At 48.8% G+C, this 16,061-nt stretch overlaps 1 protein-coding gene across 2 annotated transcripts in view; it reads left to right on the top strand.

Moving 5' to 3' along the window:
* The window catches only part of RANBP10 (RAN binding protein 10), a 64,341-nt gene extending 48,673 nt beyond the window's left edge, over nucleotides 1–15,668 (top strand). The window contains exons 4-14 of one of the 2 annotated variants that reach the window (XM_081274996.1): nucleotides 444–611; nucleotides 5,565–5,587; nucleotides 7,354–7,538; nucleotides 10,372–10,484; nucleotides 11,953–12,061; nucleotides 12,163–12,311; nucleotides 12,505–12,709; nucleotides 13,434–13,555; nucleotides 14,018–14,163; nucleotides 14,470–14,581; nucleotides 15,011–15,668. In XM_081274996.1, coding sequence (XP_081131122.1) covers nucleotides 444–611; nucleotides 5,565–5,587; nucleotides 7,354–7,538; nucleotides 10,372–10,484; nucleotides 11,953–12,061; nucleotides 12,163–12,311; nucleotides 12,505–12,709; nucleotides 13,434–13,555; nucleotides 14,018–14,163; nucleotides 14,470–14,581; nucleotides 15,011–15,141 — 1,463 coding nt within the window. In that variant the 3' untranslated portion in view covers nucleotides 15,142–15,668. The remainder of the gene's footprint in view (nucleotides 1–443; nucleotides 612–5,564; nucleotides 5,588–7,353; nucleotides 7,539–10,371; nucleotides 10,485–11,952; nucleotides 12,062–12,162; nucleotides 12,312–12,504; nucleotides 12,710–13,433; nucleotides 13,556–14,017; nucleotides 14,164–14,469; nucleotides 14,582–15,010) is intronic. The other variant, XM_081274997.1, reaches the window with a different exon arrangement.
* The last annotated feature ends 393 nt before the right edge of the window (nucleotides 15,669–16,061 follow it).

The raw sequence follows: 16,061 nt of genomic DNA, 5'->3' as shown, positions 1-16,061 counted from the left end.
TTGAACTATATAGTTAAAAGGAAGGATATTACTATAGGCAAATTACTCTTCAATTTAAAAATTTTGACAACATACCACATAGAATTCTGAGGTTGGGTCACTTCCAGCCCCCTCTCCTTCCTGAGGTTTTCTCTGACCACCTCCTTGTTATACTGCTTTCCAGTGACTCCCTTCCAAATATTGGTTCCTGTTAACCACAGCTTGGAATATTCCTCATTGTGGCTGCTTCAGCCCCTCAGGGGTGGTGATTTACTGAACTCATTAACAAAGTGTGTGTTTGGTATAACCAGACACTGTCTATAGCTGGATCTGTGAGAGGCCACAAGTGCTGACTGATGTGAGGCAGGCTGGGAGAGTGGCTGAGACCTGGTGGGGCCTCTGTGACTTTCTTGCTCCTCTCTCAAGTCCTTCTTTTCAGCTATTGCTGCTTTCTTCCCCCATAGGTTGGGACAAACATTCCTATGGTTACCATGGCGATGATGGGCATTCCTTCTGCTCCTCGGGAACTGGCCAGCCCTATGGTCCCACATTCACCACAGGAGATGTAATCGGCTGCTGTGTTAATCTCATCAATGGCACGTGCTTCTACACTAAGAATGGCCACAGTCTTGGTAGGTGCTTAAGGGACCTTGGAGGGTCTCCCCTGTGGAGCCCCTTTGATTGGGAGAGACTCAAAGGCAAGCAGTTGAAATTAAAGCAGTGTCATGGAGCCTCTGCTGAGCTCTGGGGAACTGCAGCCTTTTCCAGCCAGTGGAGCCCTTTAAGGTGAATGGAGTAGTAGCAGGGGCATTCTCTTTGTGAACCTATTCTTTAAGCAGCATTTAAGACCAGGGTGGGTACAGCTCTGTTTTGGTCATGATCCTGGCCTTTGTGGTACTTGTTGGAGCAGGTTTTAGCACCAAATGAAAAATTTGAAGGGTTGAAGCACATAACTATTCGTGATAGGGGTTTGCATGCCCATGACGTGGCTTAGTAAGCCCTTCTGATGGCCAGGGTGCTGGTTGCTCCAGAGCAATAGTGAAGGCTTCACTAATACAGAAGATAGACAAGTGGGATCTGATGGGGCTAGATCTCCTCTGGGCTGTCCCATGATTAATGGGCAGTAGTGTGGGCAGAGTTACATTCAGAAAATCTTTGGTGAAATCATGAGGGATGAAAGGCCAGGGGAAGAGGCAGGTGGCCTGAGGTAAGGTGTTAGGTGCAGAAAATGGGGATCAAACCTGATGAAGGCCTGGGATGGCCCAGCAGGGCTTAGTGACAGAAGGAAAGGTGAGAAGGTGGCTAAGATGGTAATGCTGTTAACCAGAAGTGTAGCAATCACTGGGAGGATGGGGCCTGAAGCTGGGCTTGCCTGCCTGGGTTTTCAGGAGTGTCTGATCTGGCCACATGCTAGTTCTCTTAGGATGGTATAGTGAGGAGAGGACTTTCAGTACCCTATCAGCCAGGCCACCAAGCCCTGCAGGAAAGAGAACTAGACATTTCACTCATCAGAGGCCTGAGGAGTACCCCTAGCTTGAGGGACAATAAAAAGGTGACTGCTACTCCTTACAGGCCCTCTGTGACTTCTTTAGGAGATGACCTGGCCAGCATCTGGAGACCTTAGAGGAAATCAGGTTTTCTGGTGGCTGGGCTGGTTGACCAGGAGCCAGCATTCTTTGACAGAGCATGCAGGAAAGCCCAGGGAGCTGGGCAGCCAAGAGCACAACCACAGCACGGATGCAGAGGTTTCCCGGGTGCACATCTGGGGAACCCCCCTGTACCTGCAGTTGCTGGTGTTCAACCAGTGAGAAGTTCATAGCTGGGGAAGTGGGGGAGGCGACTGGGCAGGGGCACGGGGCAAGGTCTCAAGAAGAATCTCCTTTCCCCACTCCATTTTCTTTTTAAACTTTTATTTATTCATTCATTCATTTATTTTTATGTTCTTCTGAGGATCGAACCCAGGACCTTGCATGTGCGAGACAAGCGCTCTACCACTGAGCCATAACCTCCGCCCCCCCACTCCACTTTCTGATTCCAGTTATTCCCTGGCTCTGGGTTCTTCTACTGCCAGAGTCTCAGGAGCCACTGTTGTGAGCTCTCACCTTGTACCTGAGCCCTGCTTCATCTGTTTCTCTGCAGCCAGACCCAGTCCTGCCTCTTTGATTACCTGCCCTTCATATCCTTCCAGCTTGTCCTCATCTTACTCAGAGCATGGCACCTGGAGTGGCACACAAGGTGTGCCCTCTGTAACTGTACATTTAGGGCCTCATCTGTGTGTACCAGGCTCACCAAAGGGCTGAGTTCTTTCTTGACCAGGTGCCTAGATTCTACAGGGAGTTCGTGGTCACAGGCTGTTTTTAAAAACTCATCTTTCTATTGAATGCTTTTTATAGACCCCATGAAAGACCTCACATGTTGTAATTAAATTTAATCTAGAAGTAGAGTGGCTATTTTTCCAGCCTATCAAGATCTTCTATGGTCCTACTTATTGTATCTCAGCTATTTGACATCCTTTTCAGCATTTTGTTAACCTAATTTTTTTTAAACATACGCCATTTTTTTCTTTTGTTTATTTTATTTATTTATAAGTGGTGCTAAGAATCAAACCCAATGCCTCATACATGCTAGGCAAACCACAAGTCCAGCCCTGTTAAACTAAAGTTTGATAAAAATGTTTGAGTGTGTGTGTGTATATTTTTTTTTAGTTGTAGATGGACACAATACCTTTATTTTATTTGTTTATTTTTATGTGGTGCCAGGTATCAAACCTAGTGTCTCATGCATGCTAGGCAAGTGCTCTACCACTAAGCCACAACCCTGGCCCCCTTGAGTATGTTTTTTTGTTGTTGTTGTTTGTTTGTTTTGTTTTTTAATGTTTTTCTAGTTGTTGATAGACCTTTATTTTATTTCTTTATATGTGGTGCTGAGAATTGAACCCATTTCCTCACACATGCCAGGCAAGTGTGCTACCGCTGAGCCACAGCCCCAGTCCCTTGAGTATGTTTTAATAAAGATATTTATAAGCTGGGTGCAGTGGCACATGCCTGTAATTCCAGCAACTTGGATGCAGGAGGATTACAAGTTCGAGGCCAGCCCCAGCAACTTAGCAAGACCCTGTCTCAAAATAAAAAATAATAAAAAGGGCTAGGGATATAGCCCAATGGTAAAGCACCCCTGGGTTCAATCTCTAGTACAAGGCTAAGATTTGAGCCCTGAGTGGCAGTTGAGCTTGTCCAGGTATGATACCAGGCATTTACGAATCAGCTACATTAGCTTGAAATATACGTTTTTCTCTCTTATCCACAAGGATATTATTGAAACCTTACTGAAAGATTAATATGATCTGTCCCCCAAATTTTCTAGATCATGAAATTGTGAAAAGGCAGTAAAGATAGGGGCTGGGGTTGTGGCTTAGTGGTAGAACACCTGCCTAGCACATGTAAGGCACTGAGTGAATCCTCTAATGTCCTTGCCTCCTTTTCACAAGCCATCTTATCAATAATGTGCTTCAGAATCTAACCCTGCTCCCTTTAGAGAAGTAGAATGAGTTTTCTGCCATCCTACTTCTCTAAAGGGGTCTAAAGCCTCCCTGCTTCTTTCCTCTGTCACAGCACTTGCCCTAGTGCCATCTCCCAATTGACTTGTAATTATCAGTCACAAGCCATCTCTATTGCTGCAGTCAGAAGCACTGTGAGGGCCAAGCTTGCAGCTGTTTCCCCAGTTCTGTTACAGGGCATGGCTCCTGGGAGACCTCAGCAAGTACTTGGTAAAAAGGATGAATGAGTGAATGGAGGGATGTTCTGTCTACAAGCGGTCAATGTACTTGCAGAATCATCCTCATATGGCTCTGATCTCTCATAAGATCTTTTCTTCTCAGCCTCAGTGTCCCAAGACCTATGACTTTTTGGCCCAGGCCCCTTATTATCCGCAGGTTTTGTTACTCTCTTGGCATCTGGGATCAGATCTTGCCATCACATTGGCCTTGCACAGATTCACAGGGATCAGCAGGGCTGGGGAAGGGTGCAGTGTTGCCTGGTTTAATGCAATAGAGAGGAATAGCTTCTTTCCTCATTCTTTTGGAATCACCTCAAGGCCTTCCAGGGTGCCACTGTGAGGCAGAGATGGGCAGACCTGGGTAGGTCATCCCTAGCCCAGAAGTATGGCCATTGCCTCACTCTGTGACCCAGTTGCAGCCAATTTGTACTTAGAACTCAGTGTTTATGAAGCAGCTTTCACAGACTGTCTCGCTGAGGGATTAGTATTATCCCTATTTTTCAGATGGGCTCACAGAGGTTGGGTAACTAGCCAAAGGTCACACTGCAGTTAACTGATGAAGCCTGAAGTCCCACTCCTTCTAGGATCCTATGGATTTCCTCCATAGGCCTAGGAGTAAAGCAGCAGCATGGCCACACTGAGATCCATGGGGGAAGCTCCTGGGCAGAGTAGAGGGTATAGAGGGGCTTCCAGATTCTGTGACACTGACCCTGCAAATGGGGCTCAGTAGTAGCCTCAGGTAGGCAGACCATGATGTTTATGACTTTTCCTCACTGAGGAGTAAAGTAGCCCAGTAAAAGTTGTAAACCATCTCTCTTCACATTGTTTTTTGTTTTTTTTTTTTTTTTTTTTTTTTTTTTTAATCTGTAAACTTTCCAAGATTGTTGTGGGAGACCTTGTGTCAGACTTCACCTGTGCTGTCTTGCTGGATTTCTTTCTTTTCTGGGTGAGAGTTGGAGGAGCAGATTGAAGATCTCTAAGGAATCAGCAGTTTGAAAATCTCTCAAGCCAAAGTCTTATGGACTTTGGCCAGAAAGTTATAAGACCTTATCCAAAAAAATGAAGGACTGTGAAATCTTGAGAGAGGCTCTATTGGCTAAGTCTGTGTCATTTCTCAATCTGTCAAATACGTGTAATCTGGTAGAGTTCTGAGGTTCCTCTCCTGGTGGACATGGGTCAAGCCTGTGTGTATATTTGGGGTCCCACTCCCTTCCGTCCTCATATTCAGTTCAGGATTGAGGTCTCTGGAAATTCAGCTCCTTCTCTTGGCAGGAGGGCTTGGATGGTACACAAATCATTATTAACCTGAGCTTTGCCAACTTAGAATTCCTGGGGATGCAGAATGAGTGTAGTCTGGAGACAGGAAGCTGTCACCCTCCCTGTCTTCACTTCTCCATCAGCTTAGAGACAATGTTGGAACATCAGACCTTTTGGCAAGTCTTTTAACCTCTGAGGCTTTTCCTCATCTGTAAAATGGGATAAGAATGCCCATTCCCCAGAATTATATGAGAATTGGATCAGGTAATGAATGGATTGCAAAGGATTTGACATACTCAGTAGGTTTCCATAAATGTGTTGGTTCAAGAGAAGTATCTGACCTAAAAGGCCTTGGGACAGATCACTTGGGTTTAGTTGTTTCTAAGGTGGAACAACCATGGATAATTACCTAAGGTCCTGACTTTGCTTTTGAATAGACCACCCAGTAAAAGAAAGGTCCAGACCTAAAACTACCAGGCCTTTGTTGCAGAGGTGGAGGCGACCAAGGGGCTGGCCCTGTCTAATGGCCTGATTACTGTTCTTTCCCTTCACAGGCATAGCCTTCACAGACCTCCCGGTAAGTATGACCAGCAGGCTTTCCCCCTTCTGGGCCATTGGGGGCTGTATGCTATGGGGTGTGGTGGTACCTGCAAGTGCAGGGTGTGGAGTCTGGCCCTTTCCCCAACCAGGGATGTGTCCTGTGCTGTCAAGCTTGAGGGTGCCAGTAGGGGATACCTGCTGGCCTTCCTCTCTCCAGGAGCAAGGCCTGGTCTTCCTCCACGACTCTTAGCAGGTGACAGAAATTTGTGACATTTATAAAAGCAGCTGTGGGGTGGGTGGGGATGGGGTGATGGTCATGGAAGGAGGGTAGCTCCATGGCTTAGCTGGTCTGGGCCAGCTCCATGTTACTTATAGCCAGCAAACTGGGGTGCAGAGTGTAGGGAATTGTTGCTGATTTTTTAGGAAACCAATCCTTGTCCATCCCCATCAAGTATCCCCAAGATCTCCCTCAAGCCAGGGAGATGGACTTTGTGAGTTTTCTCTTCTTAGAAAAGGATGGTGCTTCCTGTAGCCTTTGGGGCTCATCTGTACCTTCCATACCTCAGTCCTTTCCTGTGAGTCACCACAGGCCTTGTCACATGCAGGGCCTCCACCCAGAGTGCTGGAGCCTGGCCCAGCCCTGTATGCCTTGGCTGGTTCTGGAAGGAAGGTTTGCTGACTCTGCTCCTACTTTGGGATCCGGGGCACCCTAATGTACCCAAGGAAATGCTCTTGTGATCTGAGGGACCTCTGAAACCCAATTGCAGCATTTGCTGCATTTGAATCATCCTGTCTACATATCAGAATCCTTCCCTCCTATTTATCCAGAGTTCCTAGAGAGAGGTTGTGGTCCTAGGCAAAGAGAGCAGACTTGCTGGCTGGGGAAGAATTTAGTTAACATAAAACGACCAGATATGAGTGTGGGCAGCATGTTGCCACATGCTAGAAGGCGGCAGAGCTTTGGGCAGTGGTGGTCAGAAAAAGCTTGCTGGAGGAGGTGAGCTTCGCCTGTAGTGTGGAGGATGGGAGGGAAAAGAAGGAAGCCAGAGGTCTGTGGGTTCAGGATCATAGTGAGCTGAACCCAGTATTCCCAGGAATGACATGTAGCCTAAGGATGGAAGCCTAAGGGGACTAGGAAGCCCTGGGAAGATAGCGTGCAGTGATATGGGGAGGATATGGGTGAGGGTATGAGCAGTGGCATTGGGAGCCACAGGGGGAGGTCATTGTGGGAAAGTGGGGGAAAGCAGGGAGCCTCACACCTCACTGGCCATAGGTCTTCTGCTGAGTGAGCCTCTGACAGGAAGGGCAACAAACTTTCTCTCTCCTTTGCCAGCTCCAAGGGGTGTAACTCACATAATCTTTTGCCATACTCTCCTCCTCCCTCTTCTGTGTCATCTCATCCCTTCCTTCTTCCTCATGTAACTCTTTTTTTGTGGCCGAGTGATCCTCAGCTCTGAACTTTTTGGAGAGGAGCCATTATCCACCCTACAGCCTAGTTTCATGGGCGCACCTGCAGGGTTGTACAGCCCAGCCTGCCTCACTGTGCCCTGGCTGAGTTCCAGTGACCTCCAATGCAGGGCAAGAGACTCTCCATATTAAGCCTTGCTTGCTTTTCTTTTGCTTTCTTCCCCCAGGGTTTGGGGTTTAGTGCCTGTGGTGGGGAGATGGATGGAATGTGGCTCAGTCCCATGCCTCCCACCTTGTGACTCTCTTCCAGCCTTAGTACTGGCCGGCAGGAGCCATGGAGGTGAAGCGAGGCCCTACTGCTCATAGGGCCTGACTATCATTCATTCTCCTCCTCAGGCCAACCTCTACCCTACTGTAGGCTTGCAGACACCTGGGGAGATTGTGGATGCCAACTTTGGGCAGCAGCCCTTCCTGTTCGACATCGAGGACTACATGCGGGAATGGCGTGCCAAGGTCCAGGGCACTGTCCATGGCTTCCCCATCAGTGCCCGGCTTGGCGAGTGGCAGGCGGTGCTGCAGAAGTGAGTGCCATCTCTCAGGCCCTGTTCCAATGGGCCCCTGCAGGGCTATAAGCTGTTCCTGGGAATTCCAGAGGGAAATATGCTTCTGGAAAGTACTCCCAGGGATTCAGCTACTGCCCTGATGCCCTCTTTTCAATAGAAAGCTGCAGTCTCTAGAGATGCCCTTATTTACACCTTTGTCCCCTCAGCCAGCTTGGAAGGTTCCTGTGTGGAAGATTACCAACACAAAACACAATTTGAGTCAAATGTATGAAAGATGATATATCATGAGCTATGTAATGCTTTAAATAATCAATTAAAAAAAAAAAAGATTACCAACAGGCTGTGTTCCTTCCCCAGGTCATTTTGCAAAGAATGTCCTAGGATTCCCCTGTGGTCTCTTCCTCTCTGCACTTTTTTCTACCATGGAGAGTATCCATCCTGCTGACTGTGGCCTGAAGTCACCTCACAGGGTCATCCAGCTAAATTCCCTGCATCTATGACAGTGGCAGCAGGAAGAGGGTCTCCCGTAGGATCAGTGTAGCTGGCTCCCTGGCTGATGAATTCCAAGACAATCTTGGAAGTCCGTGTTGCCAAGTATTGCCATGGGAGGCCAGGTTTAGTTTTGTCTTCCACTGGCCAGCTGCAGGTCTGAGTGAGGTAATGACCATCCCAACTCGGCTAGGAGGTGGGTGTTAGCTTGACTCCCAAGGGTGAGAAAGGGCTGGATTGGGCTTCTGCTCGCCCTGCTCATTGCTCTGCAATGTACCAGATGCCAGGGACCCTTGGGTAAGATTAAGATACACACTGGGTTCTTGTGTGCAGCTTTCTGTTCTTGAGAGATTGATATTGAGGCAGCACTAAGGAGAACTGAGGCAGGGGCCCATATGGTCAGGAAGAACAGCACAGCTACCTCTAGTTCCTGGCCCCCAGAGCAGATGAGGAGCACTTCCATAGGGGCCAAGAGAGTGCCACTCCCTGCAGCAGGCTTACCCATGTGCAAGAGGAAAAGTGGAGCTTTCCAGGCCCCATTCTGGAGGGACTGTTCCTCTCAGATTTCAGAGCCTGTATTCAGCACATGGGTGTTTTTGTTTACATGTGTGTACCATGTGCTTGTATGTATTCATTTTCTAAGACTTGTATATAATTTGTGTTCTGTGGTTTCACATAGCTTCATTTTATGAATATTGGGAATGGCTAACTTATCTTTGAGACAAATTTGCCACAAGCTCCTTTTCTGACTTCCCCTGGTGGGATGTTAGGTATTTTCTCTCTTTGGTGCTGTTGGCAACCCTTTCATACATAAAGAACTTTTCATATATAAGATTAGTTACTTTCTTGGTATCCTTTTAAGAAGTGACATTTTTGGGTCAAAGGGACTATACATTTTGGAGACACCTGATATTCATATTGACTTATCTGAACCATGTGTTTTAAAAAAAAAATTGCCCTGCATTTATAACATAGTTATAATTATTATTCAGAATATAATATCCTTTGATAACATAATTTTGTAATAAGAGGTTGTATTTATTGACTTCCTGCCAAGTATTTTATACATATTATTGTGTTAACCCCTTAAAATAAGAGGTAACATACAAACTTTCATGCCTCCCACAAGACAGCCCTTTGGACATTTGGTTGATAATAATAGTTATATCAGACATGCTCACATACCTAGATATTTACTTCTGTACACATCAGACATAGGGCTCATCCTTCTGCTGTCCATCTGTGCACACACGCTCATACACGTGTGCCACTGCTCAGATAGTTTAAAATTGGGTTAAATGGTTGCTGGGAATTGGGCCTTCCCCAAAGATTTTTTTTTTTTTTTTTTTTTTTTTTTGAGAGAGGAGAGAGAGAGAGAGAGAATTTTTAATATTTATTTTTTTAGTTCTCGGCGGACACAACATCTTTGTTGGTATGTGGTGCTGAGGATCGAACCCGGGCCGCACGCATGCCAGGCGAGCGCGCTACCACTTGAGCCACATCCCCAGCACCAAGATTGTATTTTTGTTGGTCCTGCTGGTGCTTGTCTCTTCCCAGTGAAATCAGCCTGATAACTTGGCACATTGGGTCCCTGAGCTGTGACATATTATGAAATGATTTTGGCATGTTGGTTAGCTCCCATCACTCTGGAGCTAGTGCTGCCACAAAACAGGCTCACCAGAGGAGTAGGACACTTATGCGTGGTACAAGCAGTCAGAGGAGTTCCTATGTTGGTGGCAGGTATGTGTGTGCCAGGTGTCCTCAGTGTCTGGGGATCTGGCACACTGCTTGGCAGGCTGCCATTTCAGGAAGTCCTGGGTGAGACCGTCAGCCACCTCTGGGCTTGTTGCAGTTTACCAGTAGGTAGCCTGGAAGCTTAAGGACAGCATGTCCAGAGAAGTGCAGCCACTCCTCTGATCTGTAAGCATTGAAACAAACAGCTCCTCTTCAGCCTGATGGCATGAGCATTGGGGGACATTTTTATTTTATTCCACCCCTTCAGTTCTGTGGAGGTTGTATTATAAGACATGTTTAGGGGAAACCTCACGGGGAGGTATTCTGTCTCATCAGAAGGTTGGTGAGAAATGCAATTTTTTTTTTTTTTTTTTTTTTTTTTTTTGGTACTGGGGATTGAACCCATGGGTGGGTGCTTAACCACTGAGCAACATTCCCAGCCCATTTTTATATTTTAGAGACAGAGTCTCACTGAGTTGCATAGGGCCTCACTAAGTTGCTGAGGCTAGCTTTAAACTCAAAATCCTCCTGCCTCAGCCTCCCAAGCTGCTGGATTACACGTGTGCACCACTGTACCCAGCAGAAATGCAGTTCTTGAGTGTCACTTCAAGCTCTTCCTTTCTTCTAGCATGGTCTCGTCTTACCTGGTGCATCATGGGTATTGTGCCACTGCCACGGCTTTTGCCCGAATGACTGAAACCCCGATTCAGGAAGAACAGGCATCCATAAAGAACAGACAAAGTAAGGTTAATTCTCCTCTCCCCTTCCCTCTCTCACCTGTCCCTAACTTTCCTCTGTAACTCATGCCAACCCTGATTAACCTGTTAGGAGTCCATTCCCCTGCAGTGGAGACCAGCCTGCCACCCCAAGCTAGCCCTAAACCCTGCTCCTGACCATCCTTCAAGACTACATTGCCCAGCAGCCTTGGAGAGTCTCAGAGCAGCCTCCCTAATGCATACTCTGAAGGTCTGGCACAGGCCAAGCCTTAGCATGGCTAGATCTTCCTCTTCCGTGCTTGTTTCCTTCCTCCTGCATCCTGGATTCTACTTGTCCTCCTATTTATGTCTTCCAGAAAGAGTGTTTGCATCTTATCAGACCAACACCCTGTCTTTCAGACCATTTACTGAACCTTAGTAGTTCTGCTTGTCTCTAGCCTGATCAGACAGGGCAAAGCTGATGTTTAGTGGCTGCTTTGGTGGCACCTCTCTTTGTTCTGCAACTCTGGTCCTGCCCTTTGCAGACAACGTAATCCTTCTTTGGTCAAAGGCAATTCTCCCAGTATTCATTCTGGCCTGTGACATGTGTGTTTGGGGCCCTTTCATGGAAAGAAGGGGACAGAGAACAAAGACCCCACACAGAAGATAGGAGGAGAGTGAGGGTGAGAGGGTGTGTATAGACACACATGTCTGTGAGTGCCTGCCTGTGTCTCTCTGAGCCTGTCATTTCTGTGTATGTGCATGTGTCTGTGTCTCCCAGAGAAGCTGCACTCAGCCAGGCAGATGAAAAGGGATCCCAGACTTGGGATCTATGGATGAGAAAGCCTCAGACCTAGAAGTTGCTCCCAGCAAGATGCACCAGGCCCCAGGGCAAGAGAGAGAAAGCAAAAGCAAAATGCTCGTGGCCCAGAGAGGTGTCATCATCAGAGGTGCCAGCATGAGGAGGTTGACCTCCTCTCCTAGCAGGGAGCACGCTGTAGCCCGTGAAGACTGTGGAGATGCATCCCTGGCCTGAACCAGTGTACTTCTGTTGCCACTCCCCTGTGAAGCCCAGAAAGAGGAGTCTGTCTGAAGAGGAGCCCTTGGGTCACTGGCTTGCCTTGGTGCCCATTATGCTCCTTCAACCAGCCTGCCACCCCAAGCTAGCCCTAAACCCTGCTCCTGCCTTCCCCCTAGCCAAGTCCTTGGCCACCAATGCTCCATAGGAGCAGGCCTCCAAACACCCCTCCTGCCTCTGGGCTGTAAGTTCCATTCTTTTTCCCCCTTATTCTTGAGGATTCCATGTCATTTGGCTGAAACCAGGCTCTGCTGAGGGGCTGGGCAACCAGGTTCTCTCCTTAGCCTCTTCTATGAGCATCTCCAGCCGGCAGAGCACTCTGAGCCAGCCCATCCAACTATCACCTAGCTCCTGCTGAGACTGGCCATGTTTCAGGCTTGTGGATGTGAGGAGAATCTGTGGCCCTTCCTCACTACCATGTTCTTGCTCTCTGCAGAGATCCAGAAGCTGGTGCTGGAGGGCCGGGTGGGTGAGGCCATTGAGACCACCCAACGCTTCTACCCTGGGCTATTGGAACACAACCCCAACCTGCTCTTCATGCTCAAGTAAGTCATGGCCTCCTGTCCCTAAGACCACCCCTCAGCTGATGGCAGGAATCCACAGCCTGGGCCAGACCCAGAGCATCACTGCTGTGATCCCTCTACAGGTGTCGACAGTTTGTGGAGATGGTGAATGGCACCGACAGTGAGGTCCGAAGCTTGAGCTCCCGAAGCCCCAAGTCCCAGGACAGCTACCCTGGTTCCCCAAGCCTCAGCCCCCGACATGGCCCCAGTAGTTCCCACATGCACAACACAGGTCAGCCACTCTCCAGAGGACTCTGGGAAGAGTTTGTGTGGAGAAGAAAGGCCACCCCAATTGCCCTTCCCTGTGCTGGGCTCAGGGCTGGCAGCTGGATTGGGGGGATGGGAAAGGGGATCACTGTGGCAATATCCAGGGTCTTGCTTGGCGGCAAGCTGCCCCTCCTCCTCTGACCATCCCTGGCTTCTAGGAGCAGACAGTCCCAGCTGCAGCAATGGCATCGCATCCACCAAGAGCAAACAGAACCACAGTAAATACCCTGCACCCAGCTCCTCCTCCTCCTCCTCGTCCTCCTCGTCCTCCTCCTCCCCGTCCTCCATCAATTACTCCGAGTCCAACTCAACAGACTCCACCAAGTCCCAGCCCCACAGCAGTACCAGTAACCAGGAGACCAGGTGCCTGTCTTGCTTCACTTCCTCTGCTCTGCTTCTGCTTTGTGCTCCCTGGACCCACTGCAGTCTGTCCTTTGCTGCCCCCTGCCCTTCACCCCAACCTTCATCACAGGCCTATGTTTTTATTGCTACCTGTTAATCTGCCAAACCAGGCACTGGCTCTGGCTTCTGGCCCTACTCAAGATTTGGCTGTCAGTTCCCTTGGCCCTGACTTCCTCTGAAGGTACTAACCCTCCTGCAAGACTGAAAATGTGGTCCCCTCCCGGGGGATTCTGGGCCTTCAGAAGCCTTAGCATGTAAACTGAAGCTTTTATGGAATCTAGCTTCTAGATAGCCAGGTTAGCAGGCAGGGAACTCAGGTTACAAGTGGCTTTCAACAGGTCCTAGGCATACCTTAAGTCCAAACTGAGACCAGAGATGCCCAGTGGGGTCCATGAAGTCCAGTCATTGAGGATCGGGGACTATGTAATAAAGGTAGGATAGCCAGGAGGAGTGAGTCACAAAAGCAACACCAGGACAAGAATGGGAATCAAGTGACAGGCCTATGGGAATAGCTAGATAGTAGTAGGTGCCAAGTTTTGGAGCCTGGGAAGCTTTGGCTATCCTTTCATGTTCCTGACAGCCCTCAGTTTATCTACAGCAACCATGGCTAAAACCTGAATGAAGGTCCAGCCAGGTTGCTGCAACCACATCTCTTGGCCAACACCACCTCAATCCTTCTCCATAGTGATAGTGAAATGGAAATGGAGGCAGAGCATTACCCCAATGGCGTGCTGGAAAGCATGTCCACACGCATCGTCAATGGTGCCTACAAGCATGAGGACCTGCAGACGGATGACTCCAGTATGGGTAAGGGCTGTGCTATAGCATGACTCAGCCTGATGTTCCCCAAGAGGGCAATGTATGATCCAGATGCCTCTTCCCCCTGGGAAAGGCTAATATGGCCAGACTTTGGCAGCTTGAGAAGCTCCAGCCAGACCAATCATGGATGGGTTTTTGAGGCAGCTTCAAACATATAGGAAAAATCTAATCCTGCTGCCAAGAACAAGACTCTTGCATTTGGGGCTGGAGAGAGTTGGAGAGTGTGGACGCTCTTATGAGCACCATGCATCTCTGCAGGACAGGAAGAGGGAAACCTCTTGAGTCCTACCTGATCCCTGGACTGTGTGCTTAGGTGGACTGAGAGCACCTTCGCTCTGGCAGCTCCACCTGCTCTCCTGGCCCTCCCTTGCCTTTGGCAGAAGCTGTAGCTTCCTGGGATTTCTTCCTACCGTTCCTTCTAATGTGTTTTCTGCTGGCTTTTGGGTGCAGATGATGGGCATTCGAGGCGGCAGCTCTGCGGGGGCAACCAGGCTGCCACAGAAAGGATTATCCTGTTTGGCCGGGAGTTGCAAGCACTGAGTGAACAGCTGGGCCGGGAGTACGGCAAGAATTTGGCTCATACAGAGATGTTGCAGGTACAGGACAAGCCAGGCCTTCACACAGAGCAAGCCTCTATTTGGTGCTGGGAATGGGGTGGCTCTGGGAGGATCCAGGAGCAGCAACAATAAGGCAGAGTGGCACTAGGCAGGTCTGCAATACAACATGGGGTGTTTGGGGTGTACCCCATACTCTTCAGGCTCTGGGGAAGGTACAACCCTGCCCAACACTATAGTCCTGGTATGTCAGGTTCTCACTGGGCACCATTCAGGGCCCTGTCCCCTTCTGGAGCTATGGCATCGGGTGTGGTATGTACCACAATCCTAAGAGTGCTTGTCCCTTAGGATGCCTTCAGCTTACTCGCTTACTCAGACCCCTGGAGCTGCCCTGTTGGCCAGCAGCTTGATCCCATCCAGAGGGAACCTGTGTGTGCTGCACTCAACAGCGCCATTTTAGGTGAGTGCATCTAATAAAAGCAAAGAATTGACCCAAGAATGCCTGGGTGGCCCTTCCCCCTCTCCCTGGGAAGGGCAACAAGGTCAGCACAGGTTCTGTTAGATGACTCACAGGACTCCTGGACTTCCAATGCTGAACCTAAACCCTGACTTCCCTCTACCCAACTGAACTGGCTGCTAGATCATGATGGGTTCTAGGCCATGACCTTGGGCCCACATAATCATTTCACTGTACTAAATAAGGCTTAAATGCTCAGGGTTTTAGCATGACTATAAGTCCATGGCCTGATAGCAAGGACACTCACACAGACACTGAATGCTCTGGTCTTAGAGATTCTGTCAATTCCTTCACCTTCCACTCCCAAGGGAATTTTGGCCTGCAATCAAGCCCTGGACAGGGCAGTGATCAGGCCTTATATCTTCTCCACAGAGTCTCAGAACCTGCCAAAGCAGCCCCCACTGATGCTTGCTCTGGGCCAGGCATCTGAATGTCTACGGCTCATGGCCCGAGCGGGCCTGGGATCTTGCTCCTTTGCCAGAGTTGACGACTACTTGCACTAGCTGACCATGCTGGCTGGCCCTGCTGGCTGGCCCCGCCTGGCCCTCCTTCAGCCTCAGGGCTGGAGCAGCCCTGCCCTCCATAGGCACCTGGTGCAGGGACCTAGAAGCCATGGGTAGAGTCCACTCCTTCTGCCTGGCCTTTCTCTCTCTCCCTTTCCTTCCTCCTTTCCTCCTGGCCTCTGTTCCTTCTTTCCCTTCTTTCTTTCTCCCTCTCTCTATCCCTCTCTCTGCCCCAGTCTCTCTCCTCTTCACGTGCAGCGGCCTATGACACAGTATTTGGCTGATTACGCTCATGTAGCGCCTTCTCCTTTAAAGGGGGTTTTGTTTTGAGGAGGGCTTGGGGTTTTTTAATCTTTTTTTTTCCTCCTGACTGAGCCACCAGTGTTTATCTTGGGAGAGTTTGTGCTGAGCTGGTTTCTGCTAATTTAGTGATGAAGCCTATCCAGGTTGGTGATAGCTGATTATTTTCATAAGTAAAAAAAAAAAAAAATGAGATTATATATATATATATATATATATATAAATATATATATTAAAAAAAAAAAAGACACAGTATTTATCGTAGCATTAGTGGTCCAGCACCTCTTGGGTGAGGCTGTCCAGACACCATGTGTTTTTATTTGAATCCAACTCATTAAAAAAGAATCATCTCTGTCACCTCAGCCAAGCGATTTGTTTATTTTAGGCTCCCCCTTTGTTGAGCCACAGGCTCAGCTGCCACCCAGGGAAGCTGAATAGGCTCTGAGGAGCTACTTGGTAGGCAGGGTCAGGCTAAACTGGTTTGCAGCATCCCCAGAGGTGTGGGTCTTTAGGCCCCTGTGACCTGAACTGAGCAGAGAACTGCAGGGATAGGAATCCAGAGACATGAACATGAGTTAGCCCAGGGCCACACAGCAAAGCAAGGAAGCAGAGGGTCCTTG

Source organism: Spermophilus citellus (genome assembly GCF_964194105.1).
Source record: "Spermophilus citellus genome assembly, chromosome: 18".
In the NCBI taxonomy this organism is placed as follows: Eukaryota; Metazoa; Chordata; class Mammalia; order Rodentia; family Sciuridae; genus Spermophilus; species Spermophilus citellus.
The sequence above is the reverse complement of the archived record's forward strand: the minus strand, read 5'-3'. Positions and strand labels throughout refer to the sequence as shown.